At 47.3% G+C, this 23,007-nt stretch overlaps 1 protein-coding gene across 2 annotated transcripts in view; it reads right to left on the bottom strand.

The window, feature by feature from the left end:
* Positions 1 to 23,007, bottom strand: part of SLCO4A1 (solute carrier organic anion transporter family member 4A1) — a 73,731-nt gene that overhangs the window by 15,416 nt on the left and 35,308 nt on the right. For both annotated transcript variants that reach the window (XM_048495720.1, XM_048495719.1), the window contains exons 3-7: positions 21,120 to 22,101; positions 16,986 to 17,076; positions 14,496 to 14,617; positions 10,291 to 10,402; positions 1,846 to 2,000 (exon numbers count right to left, since the gene is read on the bottom strand). In XM_048495720.1, coding sequence (XP_048351677.1) covers positions 1,846 to 2,000; positions 10,291 to 10,402; positions 14,496 to 14,617; positions 16,986 to 17,076; positions 21,120 to 21,939 — 1,300 coding nt within the window. In that variant the 5' untranslated portion in view covers positions 21,940 to 22,101. The remainder of the gene's footprint in view (positions 1 to 1,845; positions 2,001 to 10,290; positions 10,403 to 14,495; positions 14,618 to 16,985; positions 17,077 to 21,119; positions 22,102 to 23,007) is intronic.

Genomic DNA, 23,007 nt, shown 5'->3' with positions numbered 1-23,007 from the left:
TCGTTTTCCCTTCTCATCATTCCACATAGCTCCAAAAGCAGGTCTTGGTGTTTTCACTTTACTCCAAGGATATCAGTCCAATTAGCTTGGCTGAGATCATCCTCATTGTTTTCTTCCAGATATAACTGGCTGCTTAGTGGTTTCTGGTTTCTTATGGAATAAGTTTCAGTTTAGGAAGGAGGAGGGGAAAATGAGCTTGTTTTCGAGAATGTTCGGGCATGGAATCTGATTGGTTCATTGATGATCATTTGATGTGGCTAGCTAGGAGCATAAATTACTTAGTGTTACCAGTTACCTTTCCTTTCCTTTGTCTTCTCTATGCTTTGCCTCAACTTTATTGAGAGAAGTTTGCACATGTACTGAGGACTTCTACTGTGATTTCTTTGCAAGTATTATTTCTAGTAATAGTTATATTCTTTGTTGTTTTATTGTGTACCTGAAATGCACCTAATGATTGTGTGTTCACTGTATACCTTTTAAATTGTTGTTTACAATCAATCTTTTAATTAAAAATATAAAAATTCTGTTTTGTTTGGTGTACTGGTTCATGGCATTGCTACTACCCAAAGGCTGGGTCAGGTCTTTGACACACTACTACTTGCTACATTGGGGAAAGGGCAGCTGAAAGGCTTGTGAGAGGGAGAAAAAGGCAGTCAGTTGAGGAGAGACAAACCCAAGTGAGTGGGTACCAGTGGCGTAGCTAGAGGGGCACAGGGGCAGTGGTGGGATCCAGAAATTTTAGTAACAGGTTCCCATGGTGGTGGGATTCAAACAGTGGCGTAGCGCCAATGGGGCTGGGCGGGGCACGACGGGGGCATGGCCGGGCATTCCGGGGGCGGGGCAGTAATAATTTCTCTGTTACTGTAAAAAACTCTGACTGTAAAAAAAGTTCCTAATTTCCAGCTGGTATCTTTCTGTCCATCATTTAAACTCATTAGAGCAAGTCCTATCGTCTACTGCCAACAGAAACAACGACTTCTCCTCTAATTGACTGCCTGTCAAATACTTCATACTTTCAAATATTTAATTTTGTTTCTAGAAATCAAAAGAAGGATACTTTCCTTAAACAAGGAACTTGACCATATTTCTAAAACATGTTTTTAAAACAGCCCAACAGGGAGAATGATCCCATTTTCTACCTTCGCTAACCAGCCACATAGGAAACAACAGGACTTTATGATTTTTGGACCTCATGGAATTTCTAACAGAAAAGCAGACCCAATTAGTAACCCCCTCTCGGCACACCCAAATAATTAGTAACCCACTCTCGGGAACTGGTGAGAACCTGCTGGATCCCACCTCTGCACAGGGGGTTGGAGCTCTGGGTACCACTCTCTCTGGATGCTTTTTAGGGCCATGCTGTCCCCCATAAAACTGTGCCCCAGTCTGGAACTTCCAGCTGCCTCCACACCCAATCTCCAAGTGAAGATTAGAGTGCCAAAGGCTGAGGCCATGGGTGAGGCCATGTTCAGACTGAGCATGAGCACTGAAGGTGGAGCTTGGGGGTTGGAGCCAACAGTATAAAGCTAGAGGTGGATAGCCTCCCTGAGCTTGGCCTCAGCCAGGCTGAAAAGGGCCTTTGTCTCGCCAACCTTCAAGTGGTGATGGGGGTGGGGTTAGCCCCACTCACCATCCTTCAATTGCACCCCTGTCCCTAAGGTGCCTGAGTTAGCCCTAATTGCCATGTTAAGTAGCTACACCCTTGGTGGGTACAAAGAGACCTGTAAGGGGATCTAGGTGAGTAGAAGGGGTCAGTCCTGGGCACTGGAGTCTTGGGCCTCCCAAAACCTGGAAGCAGCAATACAACAAACTGTTTACCTAACAAAAAAATACCAGCTCTCTTACCAAACAAGGTTGCTGCTTCTGAGGCACTTAGACTGAATTGGGATTCCAGAAACTTTGGACCAAAGGTGGACATCCCAGCAATGAGCGTGGCCTCGGTTGCTCCGGCTAAGCAGAGGAAGATGAAGGTTGGGTTCTTCAGCAGCAGCAGTGCTGACCTGCAAGATCCAGAAAATAAAAGGGAATCATTGAGAAAAATCCATTCAGAAGTGTTTTGTAATGGGGTCCTCCTCACAAAAGTGAAGCTCATTAAAGGCAAAGGTAGTCGCAAAGCCGCAGAAGGCCTGGACAGATTTATGGAGGAGAAGTCGATTTATGGCTACCAATCTTGATCCTTCTTGATCTGAGATTGCAAATGCCTTAACAATCCAGGTGCTCGGGAGCAACAGCCGCAGAAGGCCATTGCTTTCACATCCTGCATGTGAGCTCCCAAAGGCACCTGGTGGGCCACTGCGAGTAGCAGAGAGCTGGACTAGACGGACTCTGGTCTGATCCAGCTGGCTTGTTCTTATGTTCTTAGTCTCCCAATTGTAATTATTGACCCATGGGGTGGTTCCACATCATGATGTTTACTAGGCAGGCAATGATTAGGAGGTGGTTTGCCATTGCCTTCCCCAGTCATCTACATGTTACCCCCAGCAAACTGGGTATTCATTTCACTGACTTCAGAAGGCTGGAAGGCTGAGTCAACCTTGAGCTGGCCACCTGAAACCGACTTCCGTCGGGATTGAACTCGAGTCACGAGCAGAGCTTTGGCTACAGTGCTGCAGCTTCCCGCCCTGCACCACAGGGCTCTCTGAAACCCATGAGCCCGACATTTATTGACTGAGATCTCGGCCATGATGCTTTTCCATTCTGTCTCACTTGCATCTCTGCTGATTAGTTCGTGGCCTTCTGATTTTTTTTATTGTAAACCCCAGCCTTTTCCCTTATTCATTATTTTGGTTCAGTTTCCTTCCATCATGAATTTTAAGGCAGTGAACAAGGGGTTCCCACAAAATCATAAGAATATAAAAAATATCAGAAGAGTCCTGCTGGATCAGACCAGTGGTCCATTTATGGTAAGGTGACCAGATTTTCAAGGTTGAGACGCGGGACAGGGCAGGAAACTGGGGAGCGCCCCAAAAGGCAGTGCGCGGCCGCGTGAGCGGGAGGCTGCCGCACTGCCTTCTGGGGCACTACCCTGTTTCCCGCCCTGTGACAGGTCAGGAAAAGGGGAGCGCCCCGGAAGGCAGTGCGGCAGCCTTCCAAAAATCGGGAGAATTAAACAACCCTGCGGGACGCGAGACAGATTGCTCAAAAGCAGGACTGTCCCGCCAAAAGCGGGACGTCTGGTCACCTTAATTTATGGCCCAGTCCAGATTGGGGGTGGGGGGTGAAACAGGCTTGAGGAGTGGTGGAGGGCCATGCCAGTGTATTTGCCCCCTCCACTGGCACAAGGGTACCTATGTCAGTGTGCAGATGAAGATGCCAGTATTTGGGGGCCACCATCTGAACTGGGCTGCCTGCCCAGCATCCTGTCTCACACAGTGGACAACCAGTCCCTCTGGAAGGCTAACAACAGGACACGAAGACCAAGGTTTTCCGCTAACGTTGCCTCTTGGCACTGGTACTCAGAAGCCTCTGAACATGGAAATTCCCTTCAGTCACCATGGCTAATCTGTCATCCAGGCACTGACTGGATCCAGACCTGCTTTGCTTTCTTGAATTTTCTTCATCTCATGCCTTCAGACCGTACCCTGCCTTTCCTTTCTGTCTCAGACCAACTAATATAGATCCTAAACCAGTGGTTCACAACCTTCCTAACGCCACAACCCTTTAATCTAGTTCCTCCTGTTGTGGTGACCCCCAACCCTAACATGTATCCATTTTACAGATGGAGAACACTGATGCAGAGAGTTTTTGGAGACCCCTGTGAAAGGGTCGTTCGACCCCCAAAGAGGTCCCGACCCCTAGGTTGAGAACCACTGTCCGAAACCAAAGAGTGTCTCGTGTGTGTGTTTCACGAAGTATGTTTCAAACCTTAGGACCTCCATGAATTCACTTCGAATATTAATAACGAAAGACTGATGAGGTAGCAGAAAACCCCTGTAAGGTAACTCTAATTCTCTTTTTTCTCTTAAAAAAAACCCTGGGACAATTAGAGTTCATTAAGCCTGACGTCAAGACGTGGCTAAACATTCTCTCAAAGAACGGAACAGAACCCAGAAGAATAAGACATGAGCCCTCAGAATATCCGACCATGTGATTATTTAAGAATTTCTCCTCAGAAAGCAATTCCAGCTGTGACCCTTTCTTTTGGGTACGGAAAGGCCCTTGGGGAACACAAGATGATCCCAATTATCCTTCTCTCTTTCAGATATTAAAGCTGGTCAAATGCATGGCTGAGAAGAAGAAGAAGAAGAAGAAGAAGAAGAAGAAGAAGAAGAAGAAGAAGAAGAAGAAGAGGAAGAAGAAGAAGAAGAAGAGGAAGAAGAGGAAGAAGAAGAAGAAGAAGAAGAAGAAGAGGAAGAAGAAGAAGAAGAAGAGGAAGAAGAGGAAGAAGAAGAAGAAGAAGAAGAGGAAGAGGAAGAGGAAGAGGAAGAAGAAGAAGAAGAAGAAGAAGAAGAGGAGGAGGAGGAGGAGGAGGAGGAGGAGGAGGAGTTTGGATTTATATCCCCCCTTTCTCTCCTGCAGGAGACTCAAAGAGGCTTACAATCTCCTTGCCCTTCCCCCCTCACAACAAACACCCAGTGAGGTAGGTGGGGCTGAGAGAGCTCCAAGAAGCTGTGACTAGCCCAAGGTCACCTAGCTGGCGTGTGTGGGAGTGCACAGGCTAATCTGAATTCCCCAGATAAGCCACCACAGCTCAGGCAGCAGAGCTGGGAATCAAACCCGGTTCCTCCAGATTAGACACACGAGCTCTTAACCTCCTACGCCACGACTGACTCAAATGTTCACTGATACTTTGGGTCTGCCCTGAAGTTTTTTTTCTAGTTCAGCCTGGTGAAGGCTGTAGCCCAACTCTACCTAGTCAGAAATGAAATTAGCAGTGCAGGATATGGTTCCCAACCTACAGGTGGCGGCTGGTGATCTCCTGGGATTACCACTAATCTCCAGCTGGCACAGAACTGCTCACCTGGAGAAAATGGATGCTTTGGAAAGTGGAATCTATGACAGATCCCAACAGTAGAGATCTGGTGTCTCAGCCAGGCAAACCATGTGAGAAGGTGTGCTACCTTCTACCGTCCCTTCAGAAATGCACCCAGGAATATGGATACTGATGGGGCAAAAATCTGCTCTTCAGTTACATCCTGACTTGGAATAAAAGCTCACCTGACCTGCTACTGCTTTCTTAGCTTCACCGCAGAGGTGTAGCAGGGGAAAATGGTGCCCAGGGAAACACCTGCTCTGGGCAACCCCCATCCCCCCCACACCTCCACACCCCACTTATCTGAGCTGGAAGCAGCCTGGTGGGGCCTGACAGGGCGGGGCTTAGGGGTGCCTGGCTGCGACCTCCGCCTGGCCTGGTGGAGCCAGGCCGAGGGGAGAGATGTGGGAGGTGATCTTCTGCCCCCCCACGTGACCGCCTGGTGTGCGACCGGGGACATGTGCCCCACATGTCCCCATGAGCACTCCGCCCCTGCTTCACCGTACTGGCAGCTCCTATCAAAGCAACCCAGAAACATGGGGGAGTGGTGATACTGGTGCCATGGCTTGATGGTAGAGCAGCCGCTCGACATGCAGAAGATCCCAGGTTTGATCCCAGGCATCTCCATTTAAAGGACCAAGCAGAAGGTGATAGGAAAGACATCTGCTTGAGACACGGGAGAGCTACCGCCAGTCTCGGTAACAATACTGGCTTGGGTAGGCTAAGGTCTTCAGGTGTTCATGTATGCTCATGAATGTCAAAGTAGGATCTGGCAGACTTGGGCCCCTTCCACACATGCAGAATAATGCACTTTCAATCCACTTTCAATTCACTTTGCAGTTTGGATTTTGCTGTGCGGAATAGCAAAATCCACTTTTAAACCATTGTGAAAGTGGATTGAAAATGCATTATTTTTGCAAGTGTGGAAGGGGCCAAGGTTTCAAATCCCTGTTTTGCCATGGAAGCTTGCTAGTGAACTTGGGCTAATGCTTTACCTTCTTTCGGCATGCTTCCCCTGACTGGGTTGTCATTGCTATCATCAACGGACCTGTTCCACCAGGCGTTTGGCCAGCCGGGATGATGTCAACTCCACCATAAGAACATCTGGCCTCCCGTGGGTAACATAAAGGGGGAAGGAGGGGCTGAAGCCATCTGTAGTTTTAGTATTTTATATATTATTTTATTGTAAATTATGTATTTGATGTTTTAAATTGTTTTAGTGTTGAAGGACACCGCCCTGAGCCTTCGGGGAGGGCGGTATATAAATATAAATAATAAATAATAAATAAATAAAAATAGAGAGTGAATAAATATCATAACAATATCATAAGGTACCTGGGTCCTTCCCAAATCCTCTGCAATATTTGAGGGGTGTCTGCAGGAACGTCTATGAGAAAAAGGGTTTCCCGCAATTGTTGAAGCCACTGGGGTGATGGAAACTGAATGAGTGCAGGGAAAAAATCCCGAAGAATAAAACAAAACGCTGAGCTCTATTCATCTCTGTGCTGCTTTAGGATTCTGGCCTGGTCAGCATTTCAAGGCTGTTTCTGAATTTAATTTCCGCTGGAGGAAGAAGAGTTGGGTCATAATCTTGGAAAGTGGCACGAAACCAAGAATTTAACTTAATAACCCGGCTGAAACTTCTTCAGGATAATATTTTTCCAACAAATCCCTTGGCAAGCGGTAGACATGGGTCACTCTCAAGTATACGCATGCTGTTGGAATCAAGGAATTAAGCATGCTGAACTCTGCACTGATTGAGGGGTGGCCTCAAAGAACCTCATCTTGGCTGCAAAACACCTCTCCGTAAATATTGTTCAAACCTCGACAACTGCGTGAAGTTGGCTTTTCTCAAGGCCATTTTGTTATCAGTCGGGTAGAAATGATTTCCCCCCACACTATCCTTGCTCTGCTCCAGAATTTCACTCTGCCTTCTGTTAAAAAAATATCCAGAAATTCAGTTTGAATAGGAGAGTGTCTAAAAGAAAACCTAGAGCCGGAGCACAGGTAGTTTCTTGCAGTTTTTAGTTTGTTCCAGGTCATTTTCCTGATGCTCGTAGAATCGTGGAGCTGGAAGAGACCACCAGGGCCATCAAGTCCAACCTGCTGCCGTGCGGGAACACACAGAGCATTTCTGACAGGTGGTCATCCAACCTCTTTGTTTAAAAACCTCCAAAGAAGGAGACTCCACCATCCTTCGAGGCAGCGTATTCTGTCAGGGCCGCGACTCTCAGTTCCTCTCTTAAGTCTCTGTTGCATGTTAAGTTTCTGTTTCCCCAGTTTTCCCCGTTCCCGTCACTGGGAAGGACCGCCCACCCCTACCTGTATATATACTGGAACTGAGGGCAAGAACCCTCAGTTCCAGCACCTTAGGGTAACACAAATCAATAAAGTTCGTTCCTTTGTTTTAAAGCCGACTTTGTCTGAGTGTGTCCAGCCTTACAGTATTCCACTGATTTATTTATTTATTTATTGTTTAGATTTCTTAGACCACCTAATCCCCGGAGGACTCTAGGCGGTTTACAACAAATATAAATTACAACAGTTAAAATACAGTTAAAGCCCTCATTAAAAAACATAAGCAGAACATCAAATCCTAAAACAACCTGTTAAGACCCATAATACTCATAATACTGGAACCTGGGCCTCAGGCTGGGGGGGGGGGCGACATCCAAGATGGCAAGGATACGCCGTATCAGGATGGTAACAGATGGAGGGGGCTCATAATGGGACAGCCAATCCGCAGCTGGCCTCACCGAAGGCCCGGTGGAACAGCGCAGTTTTACAGGCCCTGCAGAACTCACCAAGGTCCCGCAGGGCCCGAACAGCTGGTGGAAGAGCGTTTCACCAGGCAGGGGCCAGGGCTGTAAAGGGACATATAGAGTGACACGGTCCCGCAGCCCTTACCATTGGGAAGTTCTTCCTAATGTTTACGTTGAATCTTTTCCTGTATCTTGAATCTATTACTCCTTGTCCTCATCTCTGCAGCAGCAGAAAACGAGCTTGCTCCCTCTTCAACATGACATCCCTTCAAATATTTAAACATGGCTATCATGGTTCCCCTTACCCTTCTCTTCTCCAGACTAAACATATCCAGCTCCCTAAGCCATGCAAGGCCAAGTGAATTTTGAACCAGCTACCTAAGACCGACTTCCCCTGGGATTGAACTCAGGTTGTGAACAGAGCTCTAACTGCGGTCCTGCAGCTTACCACTCTGCACCACGGGGCTCGCTAATTCAAACCCTGGCATCATCCATTCTAGGTTCATGCATCTAATTAAAATAAAACATCTTATCAGTTACACTATATCATCTTTAAGGCTCATTCCACACATGCAGAATAATGCACTTTCAAACTGCTTTCAGTGCTCTTTGAAGCTGTGTGGAATGGCAAAATCCACTTGCAAACAGTTGTGAAAGTGGTTTGAAAACGCATTATTTTCGTGTGCAGAAGGGGCCTAATATTGCATTTCAGTCTGCTCTTTTCTTTTAAGTTTCAACTTCTGCGATTATTTCTCTTCCACCATATTTTCTCAACAGGTAGTCTGTAAAAGGTTTCCAGTTCCCGACACGTTTTTCTATGTTGCTGTCTTTCACTAAAATGGTTCGTTTTGCTATATCTGAATACTCTGTGACCTTCTGTGATCTAGTCTTCTTTGGTTGGTACTTTTTCATCTCTGACTGGGCAAACTAGGACATTTCCAACCATGCTCCACGTGAAAGGTGTAGTGGTAAAGGAAGGAAAGAGTGGATGTCTACCAGTCCACCAGGGGTGTCCAACTCTGGTGCTTCGTTGTAGTCATTGGGGATTGTAGTCCATGAACTTCTGAAGTGCCAGAGTTGGACACCAATGTTTGTGCCGCAACTCAAATAAGAACATAAGAACAAGCCAGCTGGATCAGACCAGAGTCCATCTAGTCCAGCATTCTGCTACTCGCAGTGGCCCACCAAGTGCCTTTGGGAGCTCACCTGCAGGATGTGAAAGCAATGGCCTTCTGCTGCTGCTGCTGCTCCCGAGCACCTGGTCTGCTAAGGCATTTGCAATCTCAGATCAAACATTGGTAGCCATAGATCGACTTCTCCTCCATAAATCTGTCCAAGCCCCTTTTAAAGCTATCCAGGTTAGTGGCCATCACCACCTCCTGTGGCAGCATATTCCAAACACCAATCACACGTTGTGTGAAGAAGTGTTTCCTTTTATTAGTCCTAATTCTTCCCCCCAGCATTTTCAATGAATGCCCCTTGGTTCTAGTATTGTGAGAAAGAGAGAAAAAGTTCTCTCTGTCAACATTTTCTACCCCATGCATAATTTCATAGACTTCAATCATATTCCCCCTCAGACATCTCCTCTCCAAACTAAAGAGTCCCAAACGCTGCAGCCTCTCCTCATAAGGAAGGTGCTCCAATCCTTCAATCATCCTCGTTGCCCTTCTCTGCACTTTTTCTATCTCTTTGATATCCTTTTTGAGATGTGGCGACCAGAACTGAACACAGTACTCCAAGTGCGGTCGCACCACGGCTTTATATAAGGGCATGACAATCCTATAGTGGACTATAGAAGGAATAGCTCAGAAATTCAGCCCTTGACTATAAATGGAGATCAAGTAGAGCGGGTGGCCAGTTTTAAATTTCTGGGCGTTATGATTAAAGAGGACTTGACCTGGGGCGTACAGACTGTCACGGTGGTTAAGAAAGCCCAGCAAAGACTGTACTATCTGAGACTTTTAAGGAAGCAACAACTGGATGGAGAACTTCTGGTGTCCTTTTATCGGCCATGCTTATAGAGAGTAAGTCTTAACCCAACCTACTGCATCTGTGTATGGTTCTCCAGTTGCATTGTAGTGGCAGATAGGAAGGCGCCTCAAAGGGTGATCACTACTGCACAAAGGGAGTTATCGGCTGCCCTCTCCCCTCCTTGGAAGAACTCTATAATTCCCGAAGCCTAAATAAAGCCCAAAATATTCTGAGGGACCCGTCTCATCCAGCACACTCTTCTCTTTTGAACTGTTACCCATCCGGCCAGATGATACAGGGCCCTCAAAACTAGGACAAAGAGGCTTAGAGACAGGTTCTACTCCAGAGCTGTGGCTATGCTAAACTCTGCGGCTTCGTATTGATGTGTTTGGGGCTGTGTATGGATGGGTGGAGGAAGGGAAAGTGAGGATGATGTGTGAGCCTGAAATTGTGTGCATCGAGGAATGCTGCTGTAAATTTCGTTGTGCGTGCACAATGACAATAAAAATGCTTATGCTTATGACAATCCTTGCAGTTTTATTATCAAGATTTCCCTACAGGACGGGTGTGAGCAGAAGTCCTTACCGTGGCAAGTCTTTCAATGTCTTTCCAAAATCGGGGTCGGAGGCCGTTTTGTGGCTGCCGTCTTTCAGCTGATGGGCTTCGGAAACCCTCATGACGACGTAGCGCTGAGATCCTGTAGGCAGACATGTTCAACAAGAGTCAGTCTGAGCCGTGCAGTCAACAGATCTGGCTTCAATACCATCGGGCCGTTTCCAGCTCTTAAGGCCGCTGAGTTATTCAGCGGCACATGTGCATTAGTTTTTTTTTCCAAAGCTGTTTTTTTAAATTTGAAAACAAAAAACATGTTTCGAACCCAAGATATTAGACAACTTATATAAACTTCCATGCATCTTAAAGGACAAACATCTGAAATTAATTTCTCTCCAGGTTTTTGTACCTTGCCTCACAAATATGATCTCTCTGTCGTGAAGCAACTGTATTTCACGTTGTTAGGAAGCATTTTCATTCCCAAGATAATAAACGCAATAACATAGAAAAACTACCCTGGCGCCAAAAAAAGAAAAGAAAGGTTTCTGTTGCTGCTTTTTGTCCCAGGTGAATTCTCGAGGCACGTGTGCATTAGGGATAAGTTGGTGTCAACTTAAAACATTCTAGTTGAGGAGCTGGCCGGACAATGATTGGACTCTGCCAGCCATCCAGTTTAATGGCTCCCAGTGGAATTCTGAATCATCTTCAAAGTGTGGGTTTTGAACTTTAAGGCCTTATGCGGCCTGGGACCCTCATACCTGAGAGACCGCATTACCCCATATGTCCCTCTGCAGTCGGCAGAGGCCAATTTGCTGGTGGTTCCTGGCCCCTCAATGATGCAGCTGGCCTCCACACAGGCCAGGACCTTTACAGAACACTCTTCCTCCAGCTGTCCAGGCCCTGCGGGACCTTGGTGAATTCCGCAGGGCCTGTAAGACTGAGTTGTTCCGCCGGGCCTTTGGAGTGTCCAGTCGCTGAGGTGCACCCCCCCCCCCGCCCCCTTCTTTGTTTTGCTCCCTGGCTCTCTTGCTCCCTATTTTTATAATCTGCTCTTGCATATTTATTGCTATTTTTTAGGGAGGAGTTTGGTTGCTCCCTTCTTTTTGGGGTGGTTTTTAAAGGAATTGGATGGCGGGACGCCATTTTTATTGCTACTGTTTTTGACCGCTGTTTACATGGTTTTAATGGTTTTAACAAATTTTAGTACATATGGTCACTATTGTGACCCTTGTTATATATTGTACATAGATGATGTTGTGCACCGCCCAGAGCCCCTTGGGGATTGGGAGGTCTATAAATTTAAATAAATAATAAATAAATAAATAAATAATGTGGAGAATTTATATAATTAATTCAATGCATTGTTTGCCTCAGTTTCTCTTTTCTTTATGGTTTCCCTGACAAGTGACTGGTGCACTGTGCATGTATGAATTGACTGAAACTGAGCTCCCCAACCTTGTTGAACCTGTAACAATTTTAGAATTTGGAGAACAGGAAATGTCTGCCAGCACAAAATGGCAGCTGCAGAGCCTGAGGCCAATCAAGTATGGCAGCCGTGGGGTACTAGGGCCAATCACAAAAGGTTGGAAAGTTGAAAACCAAGCGTTCTCCTACTATGAAGTCAGTAGTTTCCAGATTCTCTTGGTCGAGATGGGGAGATATGTATTATAGGTAATTATAGAAGGAGGAGGAGGAGGAGTTTGGGTTTATATCCCACCTTTCTCTCCTGTAAGGGGACTCAAGGTGGCTTACAAGCTCCTGTCCCTTCCTCTCCCCACAACAGACACCTTGTGAGGCAGGTGGGGCTGAGAGAGTTCAGAAAGAACTGTGACTAGCCCAAGGTCACCCAGCAGGAACGTAGGACAGCAGTTCACCAGATGAGCCTCTGCCACTCAGGTGGAGGAATGGGGAATCAAACCCGGTTCTCCAGATTAGAATCCACCTGCTCTTAACCACTACACCACACTGGCTCTCTTATAGGAAGCTGCTGTTTACTATACACTTCAATAGACTCAAGCTTAGGTTTTCATATTAGGCCGTTTCCGCATGGCCGCGATGGAGGTTAGGTCGGCGTACATGACGCCGACCCAACCCCCCTGGGACCGTTCGCACGAACGGTCCCAGAAACCACCGGGAAGACGGCGCTGTGGAGTGCTGTCGCCCGATCAACCTACTGTCTCTGCAGCCATCCGGCACATCACCGAGGCCTGGGGACACGCCCCCCTGTCCTGCTCGACTGCTCCTGCGTCACAGGGCAGGGGTGTGTGTCCCCAGGCTCGGCAATGCGCTGGACAGCTGCAGAGACGGTAGGTCGACCGGTCACAGGGGGGAGGGATGGCGCCTTTGAGCTGCTGCGGTTCGCACGGCAGCGGCTCAAAGCCACCATTTTCCATAAACCTCGCTGGGGAAGCGAGGTTGGAAAACGGTGACTTCGCGCTGCTCAGGAGGCGCGAGGGCGGTGGGGCTGCGCAGCAGCTGCGTTCCCCGCGCGAACAGCTCCCTGCGGACGGCGTTTTTGCCGTCCCCAGGGCGCTGTTTATGGCCCGTGTGGAAAGGGCCCAAGTTTATTGTAACATTTCATTGTATTTGTTTTAAATTTTGTAAGCTGCCCGGGACCTGGTTGTGGTTGGTAATTTATGAAAAAAGCAGCTAAAGGAAATAAGTTGTTACTGAAAGAACAGCTTAAATAGTGCCTTGTGAATGTGAGAAGTTGAGTTCTTGTTTTGTTGTACACTTGAATGCTTCAGCATCTATCCTTAAAGGACAATTCTTTTTTTTAAAAAAAGCCAAGGGAATAAATATTTGAAAGGCTGAGAAAACCCTCTTAGACCTACAGGCTGCATTAAGCTGGTGGGAAACTGCACAGGATTGTTTCTAACAATGCAGAAGCCAGGATTAAAAAAAGAGAGATACCTGTGAGAAGGTAAGATACCTATGCAAAAACATGCGTACACGCAGAGACAAAGAATCCCACAGAGAGAAACATGTAGGTGTGTGAGTGCATTTGCATTGAATTTCTCATACTCTGCATAGGCAAATTTGCATAGTAGGAGGACAGTTCCCCGAGTCGGGCGGCAGCTTAAATGACAAGGCAAAGCTGTTCGCTAATGCCAAATAAACAATGCTGCACCCTTCTCTTCTGCCATATCCCGTTTTGTTTTGTTTTTCACTCCAATGTATGTGTCTGGAGGGTCAACCTAGGTGCCATAGATCTACAGTTACAGAGGAAACTGTCTGCTGTTTAGGTCTAAAGCTGGGTTACAGAAGGTCTATTTTTAAAGAAAAAGTACAGCACACGGCAAGAGCAGAGTCAATCCTCCGCCATCATTTCCCTTAACTGATTGTGCTGAATTGCTTTTATGTCTTTTCGTCCCCTTGGATTCAAGTTAAGAAGAAGAGAAGAGTTTGGATTTATATCCCCCCTTTCTCTCCTGTAGGAGACTCAAAGGGGCTGACAATCTCCTTGCCATTCCCCCCTCACAACAAACACCCTGTGAGGTAGGTGGGGCTGAGAGAGCTCCGAGAAGCTGTGACTAGCCCAAGGTCACCCAGCTGGTGTGTGTGGGAGTGTACAGGCTAATCTGAATTCCCCAGAGAAGCCTCCACAACTCAAGCGGCAGAGCTGGGAATCAAACCCGGTTCCTCCAGATCAGAGTGCACCTGCTCTTAGCCACTGCTCTTAGCCACCACGCCACTGCTGCTCCTTAAGCTGGTAGGGTGGGGGTGGGGAGAATGCTGAAATCAACAGAGGACCAGAGGCATCCTAGGGAAAATGTAGCCCAGTGCAAAATCTTTTCCACCCACCCTCCCCACATAGGGGCGGCCGCCCTCCCCCATCACGACCAAACAATGTGTTGTTGTTTTTTGCACCAGGCCTTGAAGTCAGTTAAGCTCGCAGCCTTGTAGACCGATCGGGTGCAAAAGTGGCATTAAAACGTTTCAAACAAATTAAATAGATCTTTCTGTTTATGGGGTGCTGTGTGGTTTCCGGGCTGAGTTGAAGATCCTCTGAAGATGCCAGCCACAGATGCAGGCGAAACGTCAGGAGAGAATGCTGCTAGAACATGGCCACACAGCCCGCAAACCACACAGCACCCCAGTGATTCCGGCCGTGAAAGCCTTCGACAATACATTCTTTCTGTTTATGTTCGCAAAGCAGGGAAGAGTAGCAACTTTCAAGCCTCCGATCAACCCTCCTGTGACTCAGGAAGGACATAACCTCTCGACTCCCGACATACCTGGCAGGCGATGCGGGTAACCCAAGATAGGGATGGCAGTCAAAAGGGAAGCCGCGCCAGCGCCTAGAAACCCAGTCCACCACGCTCCGACCCATAGAGTGTGGTCTGGCGTGAGATCGATTCTGTGAGTTGAAGAAACAAGGGACATTCGTTCACAATTTGCATCAGTGAAAGGTCAGGGCTAGGGCAGCCAGCTGTGGGTTGGGAAACACCTGGAGATTTTGGGAGAGGAGCTTGAGGAAGACACGGTTGGGGGAGAGGACAGACTACAGCGGGGCTATAATGCCGCAGAGTCCACCTCCAGAAGTGGCCATTTTCTCTGTCACCTAGAGATCAGCTGTAATAGCAAGCAGAGGCGTATCTAGGAAAAAATGTAGCCTGGTGCAAAATTTGAGATTTCTGCCCTCTCACCCCCACCCCGATATGGGAGTCTGCCCTCCCCCACCATGACCAAACAATTTTTTTGCACCAGGTCTTGAATTTGGTTTATGACTCCAGGGGGGAGGAAGAGGAGGAGGAGGAGGAGGAGGAGGGGGGGAGGGGGAGGAGGAGTAGGAGGAGTTTGGATTTATATCCCCCCTTTCCCTCCTGCAGGAGACTCAAAGGGGCTTACAATCTCCTTGCCCTTCCCCCTCACAACAAACACCCTGTGAGGTAGGTGGAGCTGAGAGAGCTCCAAGAAGCTGTGACTAGCCCAAGGTCACCCAGCTGGCGTGTGTGGGAGTGTACAGGCTAATCTGAATTCCCCAGATAAGCCTCCACAGCTCAGGCGGCAGAGCTGGGAATCAAACCCGGTTCCTCCAGATTAGATACATGAGCTCTTAACCTCCTACGCCACTTAACCTCCTACGGGGGTGGGGGTGATTTTCTGCCTCCCCCCACAGGACCAAAGGACCACGGCCTGGGGACATTTGACTCCATATGTCCCCCTGGGTGGTACACTCCTGATAGTGGGAGATCTTCAGCTACCCCTTGGAGGTTGACAACTGCAAGTCGGGGCTGACTTCCCTAATTATCTTTGTTAGTAGCTAATGTTTCCCTTCCATCTTTGAGTGGCAGGATGGGGGAGATCTTTACAGAGCCAACTGATACAAATTGGATTCGAAAAATACACATGCAAATGTTTCTTTTCCTCTAAGAGAACATGAACATACAACCTCTGAATTTTCCAATTGGTCACACCATGTTGGGGGACAAAGCTCCTATTGGCAGCACAACATCACAACTGGTGGCATTGACTGTACCCACATAGAATACACAAAATCACAATCCAGTATAGTTCAGGGTCGTAAATCAAATATATGATTACATTTCGTAGACCAGATGCTTGGAAGCAGCAGCAGCAGCAGAAGGCCATTGCTTTCACCTTCTGTATGTGAGCTCCCAAAGGCACCTGGTGGGCCACTGCGAGTAGCAGAGTGCTGGACTAGATGGACTCTGGTCTGATCCAGCTGGCGTGTTCTTATGTTCTTATGTAGGGCAGAAGCTCCGACTTAGTCAGCCAAAAAGGCATTTCATCTTTTTCCCCCCCTAATTGGATGTGAACTTGGGGGATCCATACGCTGGCTTGTTAAAGTCTTTAAAGGACGTCATTCTAGTGCTTGGATTCTTGAATGTGATATTATTGTTGCTTGGTTGTTTGCTGTACCATGTTACATCTTTGCACGTTTTGCATATATTGCGCCAGGATATAATTATTTCTTTGTAGCCAACAGCATAGTGATCCTGTTTTGATTTCAGTGGACTGTATCAACAACAAACTGGGGTACAAATTGCTCAGAGAACAACAGCAGCAGCACACACTCACACCTGGCTGTGGGGAAGGGGTAGCTATCTTCACCTTCTGATATGTTGATGGATCTGTTCCTTTCCTTTCCTTTTCCTTTGATGCTTGCAATTGTAGCTGAGTAGGAGCCATGCTGACCCCTTCCCAGTGGGAGGGGGGTGGCAGGTGGGTGAGGACTATCGTTGTGCTGGCCTTGAGATGGTCAACTCCCAAATATTTCAATTTCTGTTGTGTTACTGTCACACGGTGGGAACTCAGGGAGAATAAAGGCGACTGTATTTTCATAGTCTGGCCAAACTGGCTTTCTGAAAGCCAAGTACTAGCTGTTATCAATAAAGACTTCTGATCCAGCATCCAGAGTCCGCTTATTGACTCCAGTCTCGAAATCTAACAGAGTATTGGGCTTGCATTCCTACTTTATAAGCTTTGCTGGGAGATCTTAAGTTAGTCATGAAGAACTTAACTGCCTGGTGAGCATAACTACTGTACTACTTGTGCTGAGATGCCTTAAGTATTCACCTAAAAACAGGTACCACCCCCCCCCCCCAATTTGTGAAATGGCCCATTTAGAAACCTGGAAGTCTATCTCATTGCCTGGGTCATGCTTACATCTGAAAGTTTACCCAGGATCCATCCACAAAAATGAGATGAGACAAGCATCTGACACGCAGCAAACAAGGAGCAATCGTTTGTTGCTAACTTACCGTCGGCCTATTTCGGTGTAAATGTTTAGGAAGATTCCTCCAACCAGATAGCCAGCGGCAGGGCCCAAAATGGCAGCAGTGTAGAAAATTGCTAGAGGGGGAGGGGGGGAAAGAGGTGTCAGAAGCAATTTCTGCAAATATTTCAAAAAAAACCCCAAAGTTTTAAAATGTTGCCAATGTTTTGGTTTGAACAAGGTTTCATTCCGTACCCTTCCACCCACAGCCAGTTGCTAAAAATGTCTGTGAATTACCACGAGACTTGGTTGCTGCTCGGGGTGGAGAGGAGCGAAACCAGCTGATGCCGCCCCAGTAAGGGCAGAAACGGAAGGGGAGCCACGCTTGGAAAGGGCTAGCATCACCAGAAGAAAGGAGGGGCGAACTGAGACTTTAAAGGGGCTCGCCCTCCTTTGTGCCGGCCATGTGCTCGCCAGCTGACGATTTGCCCACCCATGTCAATGCACGCTCATTTTGTCATAACCTAGGTCCTTGGTGGTTTGGCGCATGGGTATTGCTCTGGAAGGGCAAGGGAGCTAGGGAGCTACGCCTTCCCTTTGGGGATGGCAACAGCAGCAAGAGGCGACCGCCCCTGCTGAACTGGGTTGAAGGGGAACTTCTCTTTCCAGGAGCGTCTGCCCGGCAGAGCCCCCGCAGTAGAGTGAAGCTCCGGACGGGGCACCTGCCCTGCGGAGCTTTAGCACGTTACCCACGTGACCAGAGCGAAACCCATGCTTAGCCTCACACTTCTGCTCAATAAAATGGCTATGGCCAATTTATTATCCCAGCAATGGAGTAGTGTGTATTGCTGGTAAAGGGCCTCGCACTAAAGAGATCTGCCCATGGACAGCAATTGGGGCTGGCTTTCACTCCATACAGACAAGGCAATAGAAACAAACTCCCATATCAGAGTTATGGCAAAGAACTGGGAATGCTGGAAGTCCTAGAGACTGAGCTGTCCATACTAGCAGATAACGTAGGAGGGATATTCCTTGCCTGTATTTTGTGTATGAATGAACGAAGGGGAGGAAGATGTGATTCTGAGAAGAAGGGCCATTATCTACTTTGCCGGTAACTCTCCTCTTTCCAACGCAAGCTGGCTAACAGCTGCATTTGTGACTAATGCTCCGTTTTGTGCGCCGAAGAGCCAATTAGATGAGTAAGAACAGAGTGAGGCAGGACTGTAAGGTTCCAAGAGAGCTGCATTTCCTTTCGGAGAGACTGACACACGCTGCCGAGTATCTTGTCGTCCACCATATTCGTGAAATGAGGGGTGGGTGCACTGAGTAAATACTGCCAATCCACATTTACACCCTGAGGACTCGCACACTTGTCCTAAGACAGCAATGCATTTTCAATCTTTGTAATGAAAATTATTGTGTTTACACACATACAAAAGTACTTCTTGAATCTCAAACCCAAATAATGCTTTCAGCTTTCAATATACACTCACATATAACTGCAATGCGTGAAACACAAATATTAGCAATAGGTAAATAATCATGTGTGTGAGCCCCTAGGGTGTAAAAGTGGATTGGGAGTATCTTGTAGTTGCATTTGCACCAGCAGGTACTGGGGGTTTATATGGGAAATGCCCTTATTTGGCATGTAATTCGGTGTATGCTGTACACCGCCCGGAGCCCTTTGGGGACGGGGCGGTATAAAAGCCTAAAGTATGTATGTATGTATGTATGTATGTATGTATGTATGTATGTATGTATGTATGTATGTATGTATGTATGTATGTATGTATAAATACATAAATACATTAGATAATTCAGGCCTGTAGCCAGAACATTTTTATAGTTGTGTGTGTGGGGCAACTAGTGGGCATCCATCGGTGGGCATCCATCAGTATTTACTATATTTATAGACCCATTTTCTACCTGAGACTCCACGGGCACTTTCACACGTGCAGAATAACGCACTTTCAATGCACTTTCACAATTGGGTGCCTTCGACAATACACTTTCACAATTGTTTGCAAGTGGATTTTGCTCTTTCGCACAGTACAATCCAGCTGCAAGGTGCATTGAAAGTGGATTGAAAGTGCATTATTCTGCCTGTGCGGAAGTGCCCAAGGTGGATTCCTTGATATAAAGTAATGCAATCAAATAGCATTAGATCTCCAAAGCAGTGCAACAGGACCAGGGTTACAAACATTCAAAAAGTGCCGAAGGGTATCAGACAGGCTACGTCAAGCAATGCTGAAAATGGAATCACAAAAAATGAAAACAATGCTGTAAAATTATGATGGGATGGCATACACCAGTGGTGGCGAACCTTTTTGAGACCGAGTGCCCAAATTGCAACCCGAACCCCACTTATTTATCACATAGTGCCACCCTGGCAATTTAACCTGAATGCTGGGGTTTCAGTTTAGAAAAACCAGTTGGCTCCCTCTTCCTCCGCCCCACCCACTTGAGCAGGGGCTAGCCTGCTCTAGCCTCCAGCAAGTCCCGTGCGCACTGCTCTGTGCCTCTCTAGCATCTCTGCCTCCTCTGCATGCCCCCCCTCGGGCAGCAGCCACCCGGAGCACAGGCACAAGGCCCACCAGCCGGGTCCTCCCTGCTCACTGCGGTGCGCACACGTCGTGCTCAGTGACCCAGGCCACATGACGAATGCTGTGTGCACCTGCCCACAGAGAGGGCTCTGAGTGCCACCTCTGGCACCCGTGCCATAGGTTCGCCATCACTGGCATACACTGTGGCGCAGACTGCAGTCCTGATTTCCATTAGCTTTATAAAAATGCTCTCCCAAACAATTATTTAATATAGTTTGCAGACTTAAATAAATATGGGAACCTTTCTTTCAATTATTGACACCTAAAACTGCAAATACAACCTTCTTCTCTCTGCAAATTTTCTGCAAAGGAAAAGGAAAGCTCTTCCACTCAAAGCAGAGTTTTCAAACTAAGAACACCTATCAGACTGTGGCTAACTGTTCTTATTTTGTTTCAGGGTAAACAAGCTGAGGTTGTGATTTCCTGTACCTAAGTCTGGAGAGCAAATTAATTTAGTTCTCTAAAAATTCTTGGTCTCTGCTGCAGTCCTATGCTTGAAACTTAGCTGTTGGTTTATAGTTAGGAACCTGTCCATTTACTTGCAGGATTACATTATGAAGCTGATCCCAAATGAGACTCCCAGTATTCAAGTCACAGTTATGAAAACTTTTAAAAACGATACACACATTGAACACAAAGCTAAATCATTAGCTCAAGGCTTCTAATGGTGCCATCTAACAAATGCCTCAGATCCAGAACTGGACATAGGCATGCATTTTCTGTGGGATGGCCTTTCTGAGGATGTGAGGAAAGCTCCTACACTTTAGTCATTCTTAGGCTTGGTCAATACCCTAGAAATTCGGTAAAATTCAGATTCGGATTTATTCGGGCATAAAGTTATCTGTATGCCTGAATGAGACAAATAACATATTAGGAAATACAAGAATATCCGGACAAACCCGGAAAATTCGGGTCCGTCTGATTTTTTTGGCATCTTTTGCATTTTGACCTTCAGGGGGTGCATTTTTAAAGCTAGCAGCACCAAAAGTTAAGGGTATCATCCAGAGAATGTTCTGATGATACCACCCAAGTTTCAGGGGGACTAAAGTTATGGACCCCCAAAGGGGGTGCCTACATCCCCCATTGTTTCCAATGGGAGATAACAGGAGATGGTGGCTACCCCTTTGAGGGTCCTGAACCTAACTTCACCAAACTTGGGCGATATCATCAAACCCATTTTTCCCATTATTGCCAGTCCTATCCTCATCAAGCATTTCAAATATTTAAAGAGAAGAAGAACAAGAGTTGGATTTATATCCCCCCCTTTCTCTCCTACAAGGAGACTCAAAGAGACTTGCAGACTTCTTTCCCTCCCCCCTTCACAACAAACACCCTGGGAGGTAGGTGGGGCTGAGAGAGCTCCGAAGAACTGTGACTAGCCCAAGGTCTCCCAACAGGAATGTAAGAGTGCGGAAACACATCTGGTTCACCAGATAAGCCTCTGCCACTCAGTTGGAGAACTGGGGAATCAAACTCGGTTCTCCAGATTAGAATCCACCTGCTCTTCGTCACTACACCATGCTGGTATAAATGCTCAGAAGAAAAAAAAGAGAAACCAATTTCAACATATTGATTACCAATATACACAGGGGAGTAGTTAGACTTGACATTCTCATCCAAATAAGTCACTCCAAGGGTATAAAGAGGCGTCGCTCCGATCCCATGAAGAAACTGTCCGAGCATGAAGATGAACCGGTAATTGGAGAGGCTGGAAACAGTTTCCGAGCACCGCATACTCTGGTTGGAGGCGCACATGCCGGTCTCCTCTGAGAAATGTACCTCATAGTGGCTGGTGGTGAAATGGGGTAACGCAAACACAAGAGACCCAATCCCCATGATGAACACGCCCCATCCGAGCCACCGTGGCTTATGTCCGTTTCCCCCAAAGTAACTGACAAACGTCAAGCACACGCAGGCCGCGATGTCGTATGAGCTGGCGATCAGCCCACTCTCGTAACTGCGCAGGTCGAACCGCCGCTCTATGGACGTGATGACGGTGTTGATGAAGCCGTTGACCGTCATGCCTTGCAGGAAAGAGGCAGCACAGAGGAAGAACAAGACCCCCTTTGGGGTATTGCAGAACTGTAAACAACCAGGAGTGAAGGCCCCCCACCCACATTCAAGATCCTCTCCTTCCGAGGAGACGTACTTAATCCCTGCACTGTATGGGTCGTTGTTTTTGGATCTGGCATCGCAGAGGGGCTTCACGCAGGAGTCCGAAGGGCTGTTGGCGTTGGAGTATAAAGTGCCGTTGCTGACTGTGGTCATACAAGAGTCTTTAGGGGTCGGGATATCAAAACTAAGGCTACTATCCACTGGGTCGGAGGTGCTAGAAAAAATAAGTTTCTGGGCGAAGCTGAATCCATTTTCTCCCACCAACTTGTGAGGCGTTTCCATCAGAGAGGAGTAAAGGGCTTGGCGCTGTCCTCTTTTTGTTCCCCCAGATTGGCTTGGATTCTTCTGATGGCGTGTTCAGATCTTGGCTTTCAAGAAAAACAATGTTGGGCCAGGAAAGCAGACAAGAGGAAGGGCAAACGAGAACTCTTGAACCACTTCATTCTGTGGAGGGAACATCAAGAAGAGTTAGAGAACGCACAACATGCCACGCACGGGCTTCCATTTTCTTCCCAAGCTCTGATTCTTTGCAGAAACTTTTGCTGCTGATGTGAATAACAGTAATGGCAAGAATCGTTGACCTGGGTGGCCCAGGGTGGCCCAATCTGGTCAGATCTTGGAACTAACCAGGCAGATCTTAGAACTAACCAGGGTTAGCCCTGGTTAAAAGGAGGAGGAGGAGGAGGAGGAGGAGGAGGAGGAAGAGAAGAAGAAGGAAAAGGAGGAGAAGGAGAAGAAGAAGAAGAAGAAGAAGAAGAAGAAGAAGAAGAAGAAGAAGAAGAAGAAGAAGAAGAAGAAGAAGAAGAAGAGAAGAAGAAGAAGAAGAAGTAGAAGCAGGAGGAGGAGGAGGAGAAGAAGAAGGAGGAGAAGAAGAAGAGGAGGAGGAGGAGGAGAAGGAGGAGGAGGAGGAGGAGGAGGAGGAGGAGAAGGAGGAGGAGGAGGAGAAGGAGAAGGAGAAGAAGAAGAAGAAGAAGAAGAAGAAGAAGAAGAAGAAGGAAAAGGAGAAGAGGAGGAGAAGGAGAAGGAGAAGGAGAAGAAGGAGGAGGAGGAATAGGAGAAGGAGAAGGAGAAGGAGAGGAGAAGGAGAAGGAGAAGGAGGAGAAGGAGAAGAAGGAGAAGAAGAGGAGAAGAAGGAGAAGGAGAAGGAGAAGGAGAAGGAGAAGGAGGAGGAGGAGGAGGAGAAGGAGAAGGAGAAGAAGAGGAGAAGGAGAAGGAGAAGGAGAAGAGGAGGAGGAGGAGGAGGAGGAGAAGAGTAGTAGTAGTAGTAGTAGTAGTAGTAGTAGTAGTAGTAGTAGTAGTAGTAGTAGTAGTAGTAGTAGTAGTTTGGATTTATATTCCCACTTCTCTCCT

This window comes from Sphaerodactylus townsendi, linkage group LG05 (genome assembly GCF_021028975.2).
Source record: "Sphaerodactylus townsendi isolate TG3544 linkage group LG05, MPM_Stown_v2.3, whole genome shotgun sequence".
In the NCBI taxonomy this organism is placed as follows: Eukaryota; Metazoa; Chordata; class Lepidosauria; order Squamata; family Sphaerodactylidae; genus Sphaerodactylus; species Sphaerodactylus townsendi.
This window is presented reverse-complemented; position numbering and strand designations above follow the sequence as displayed.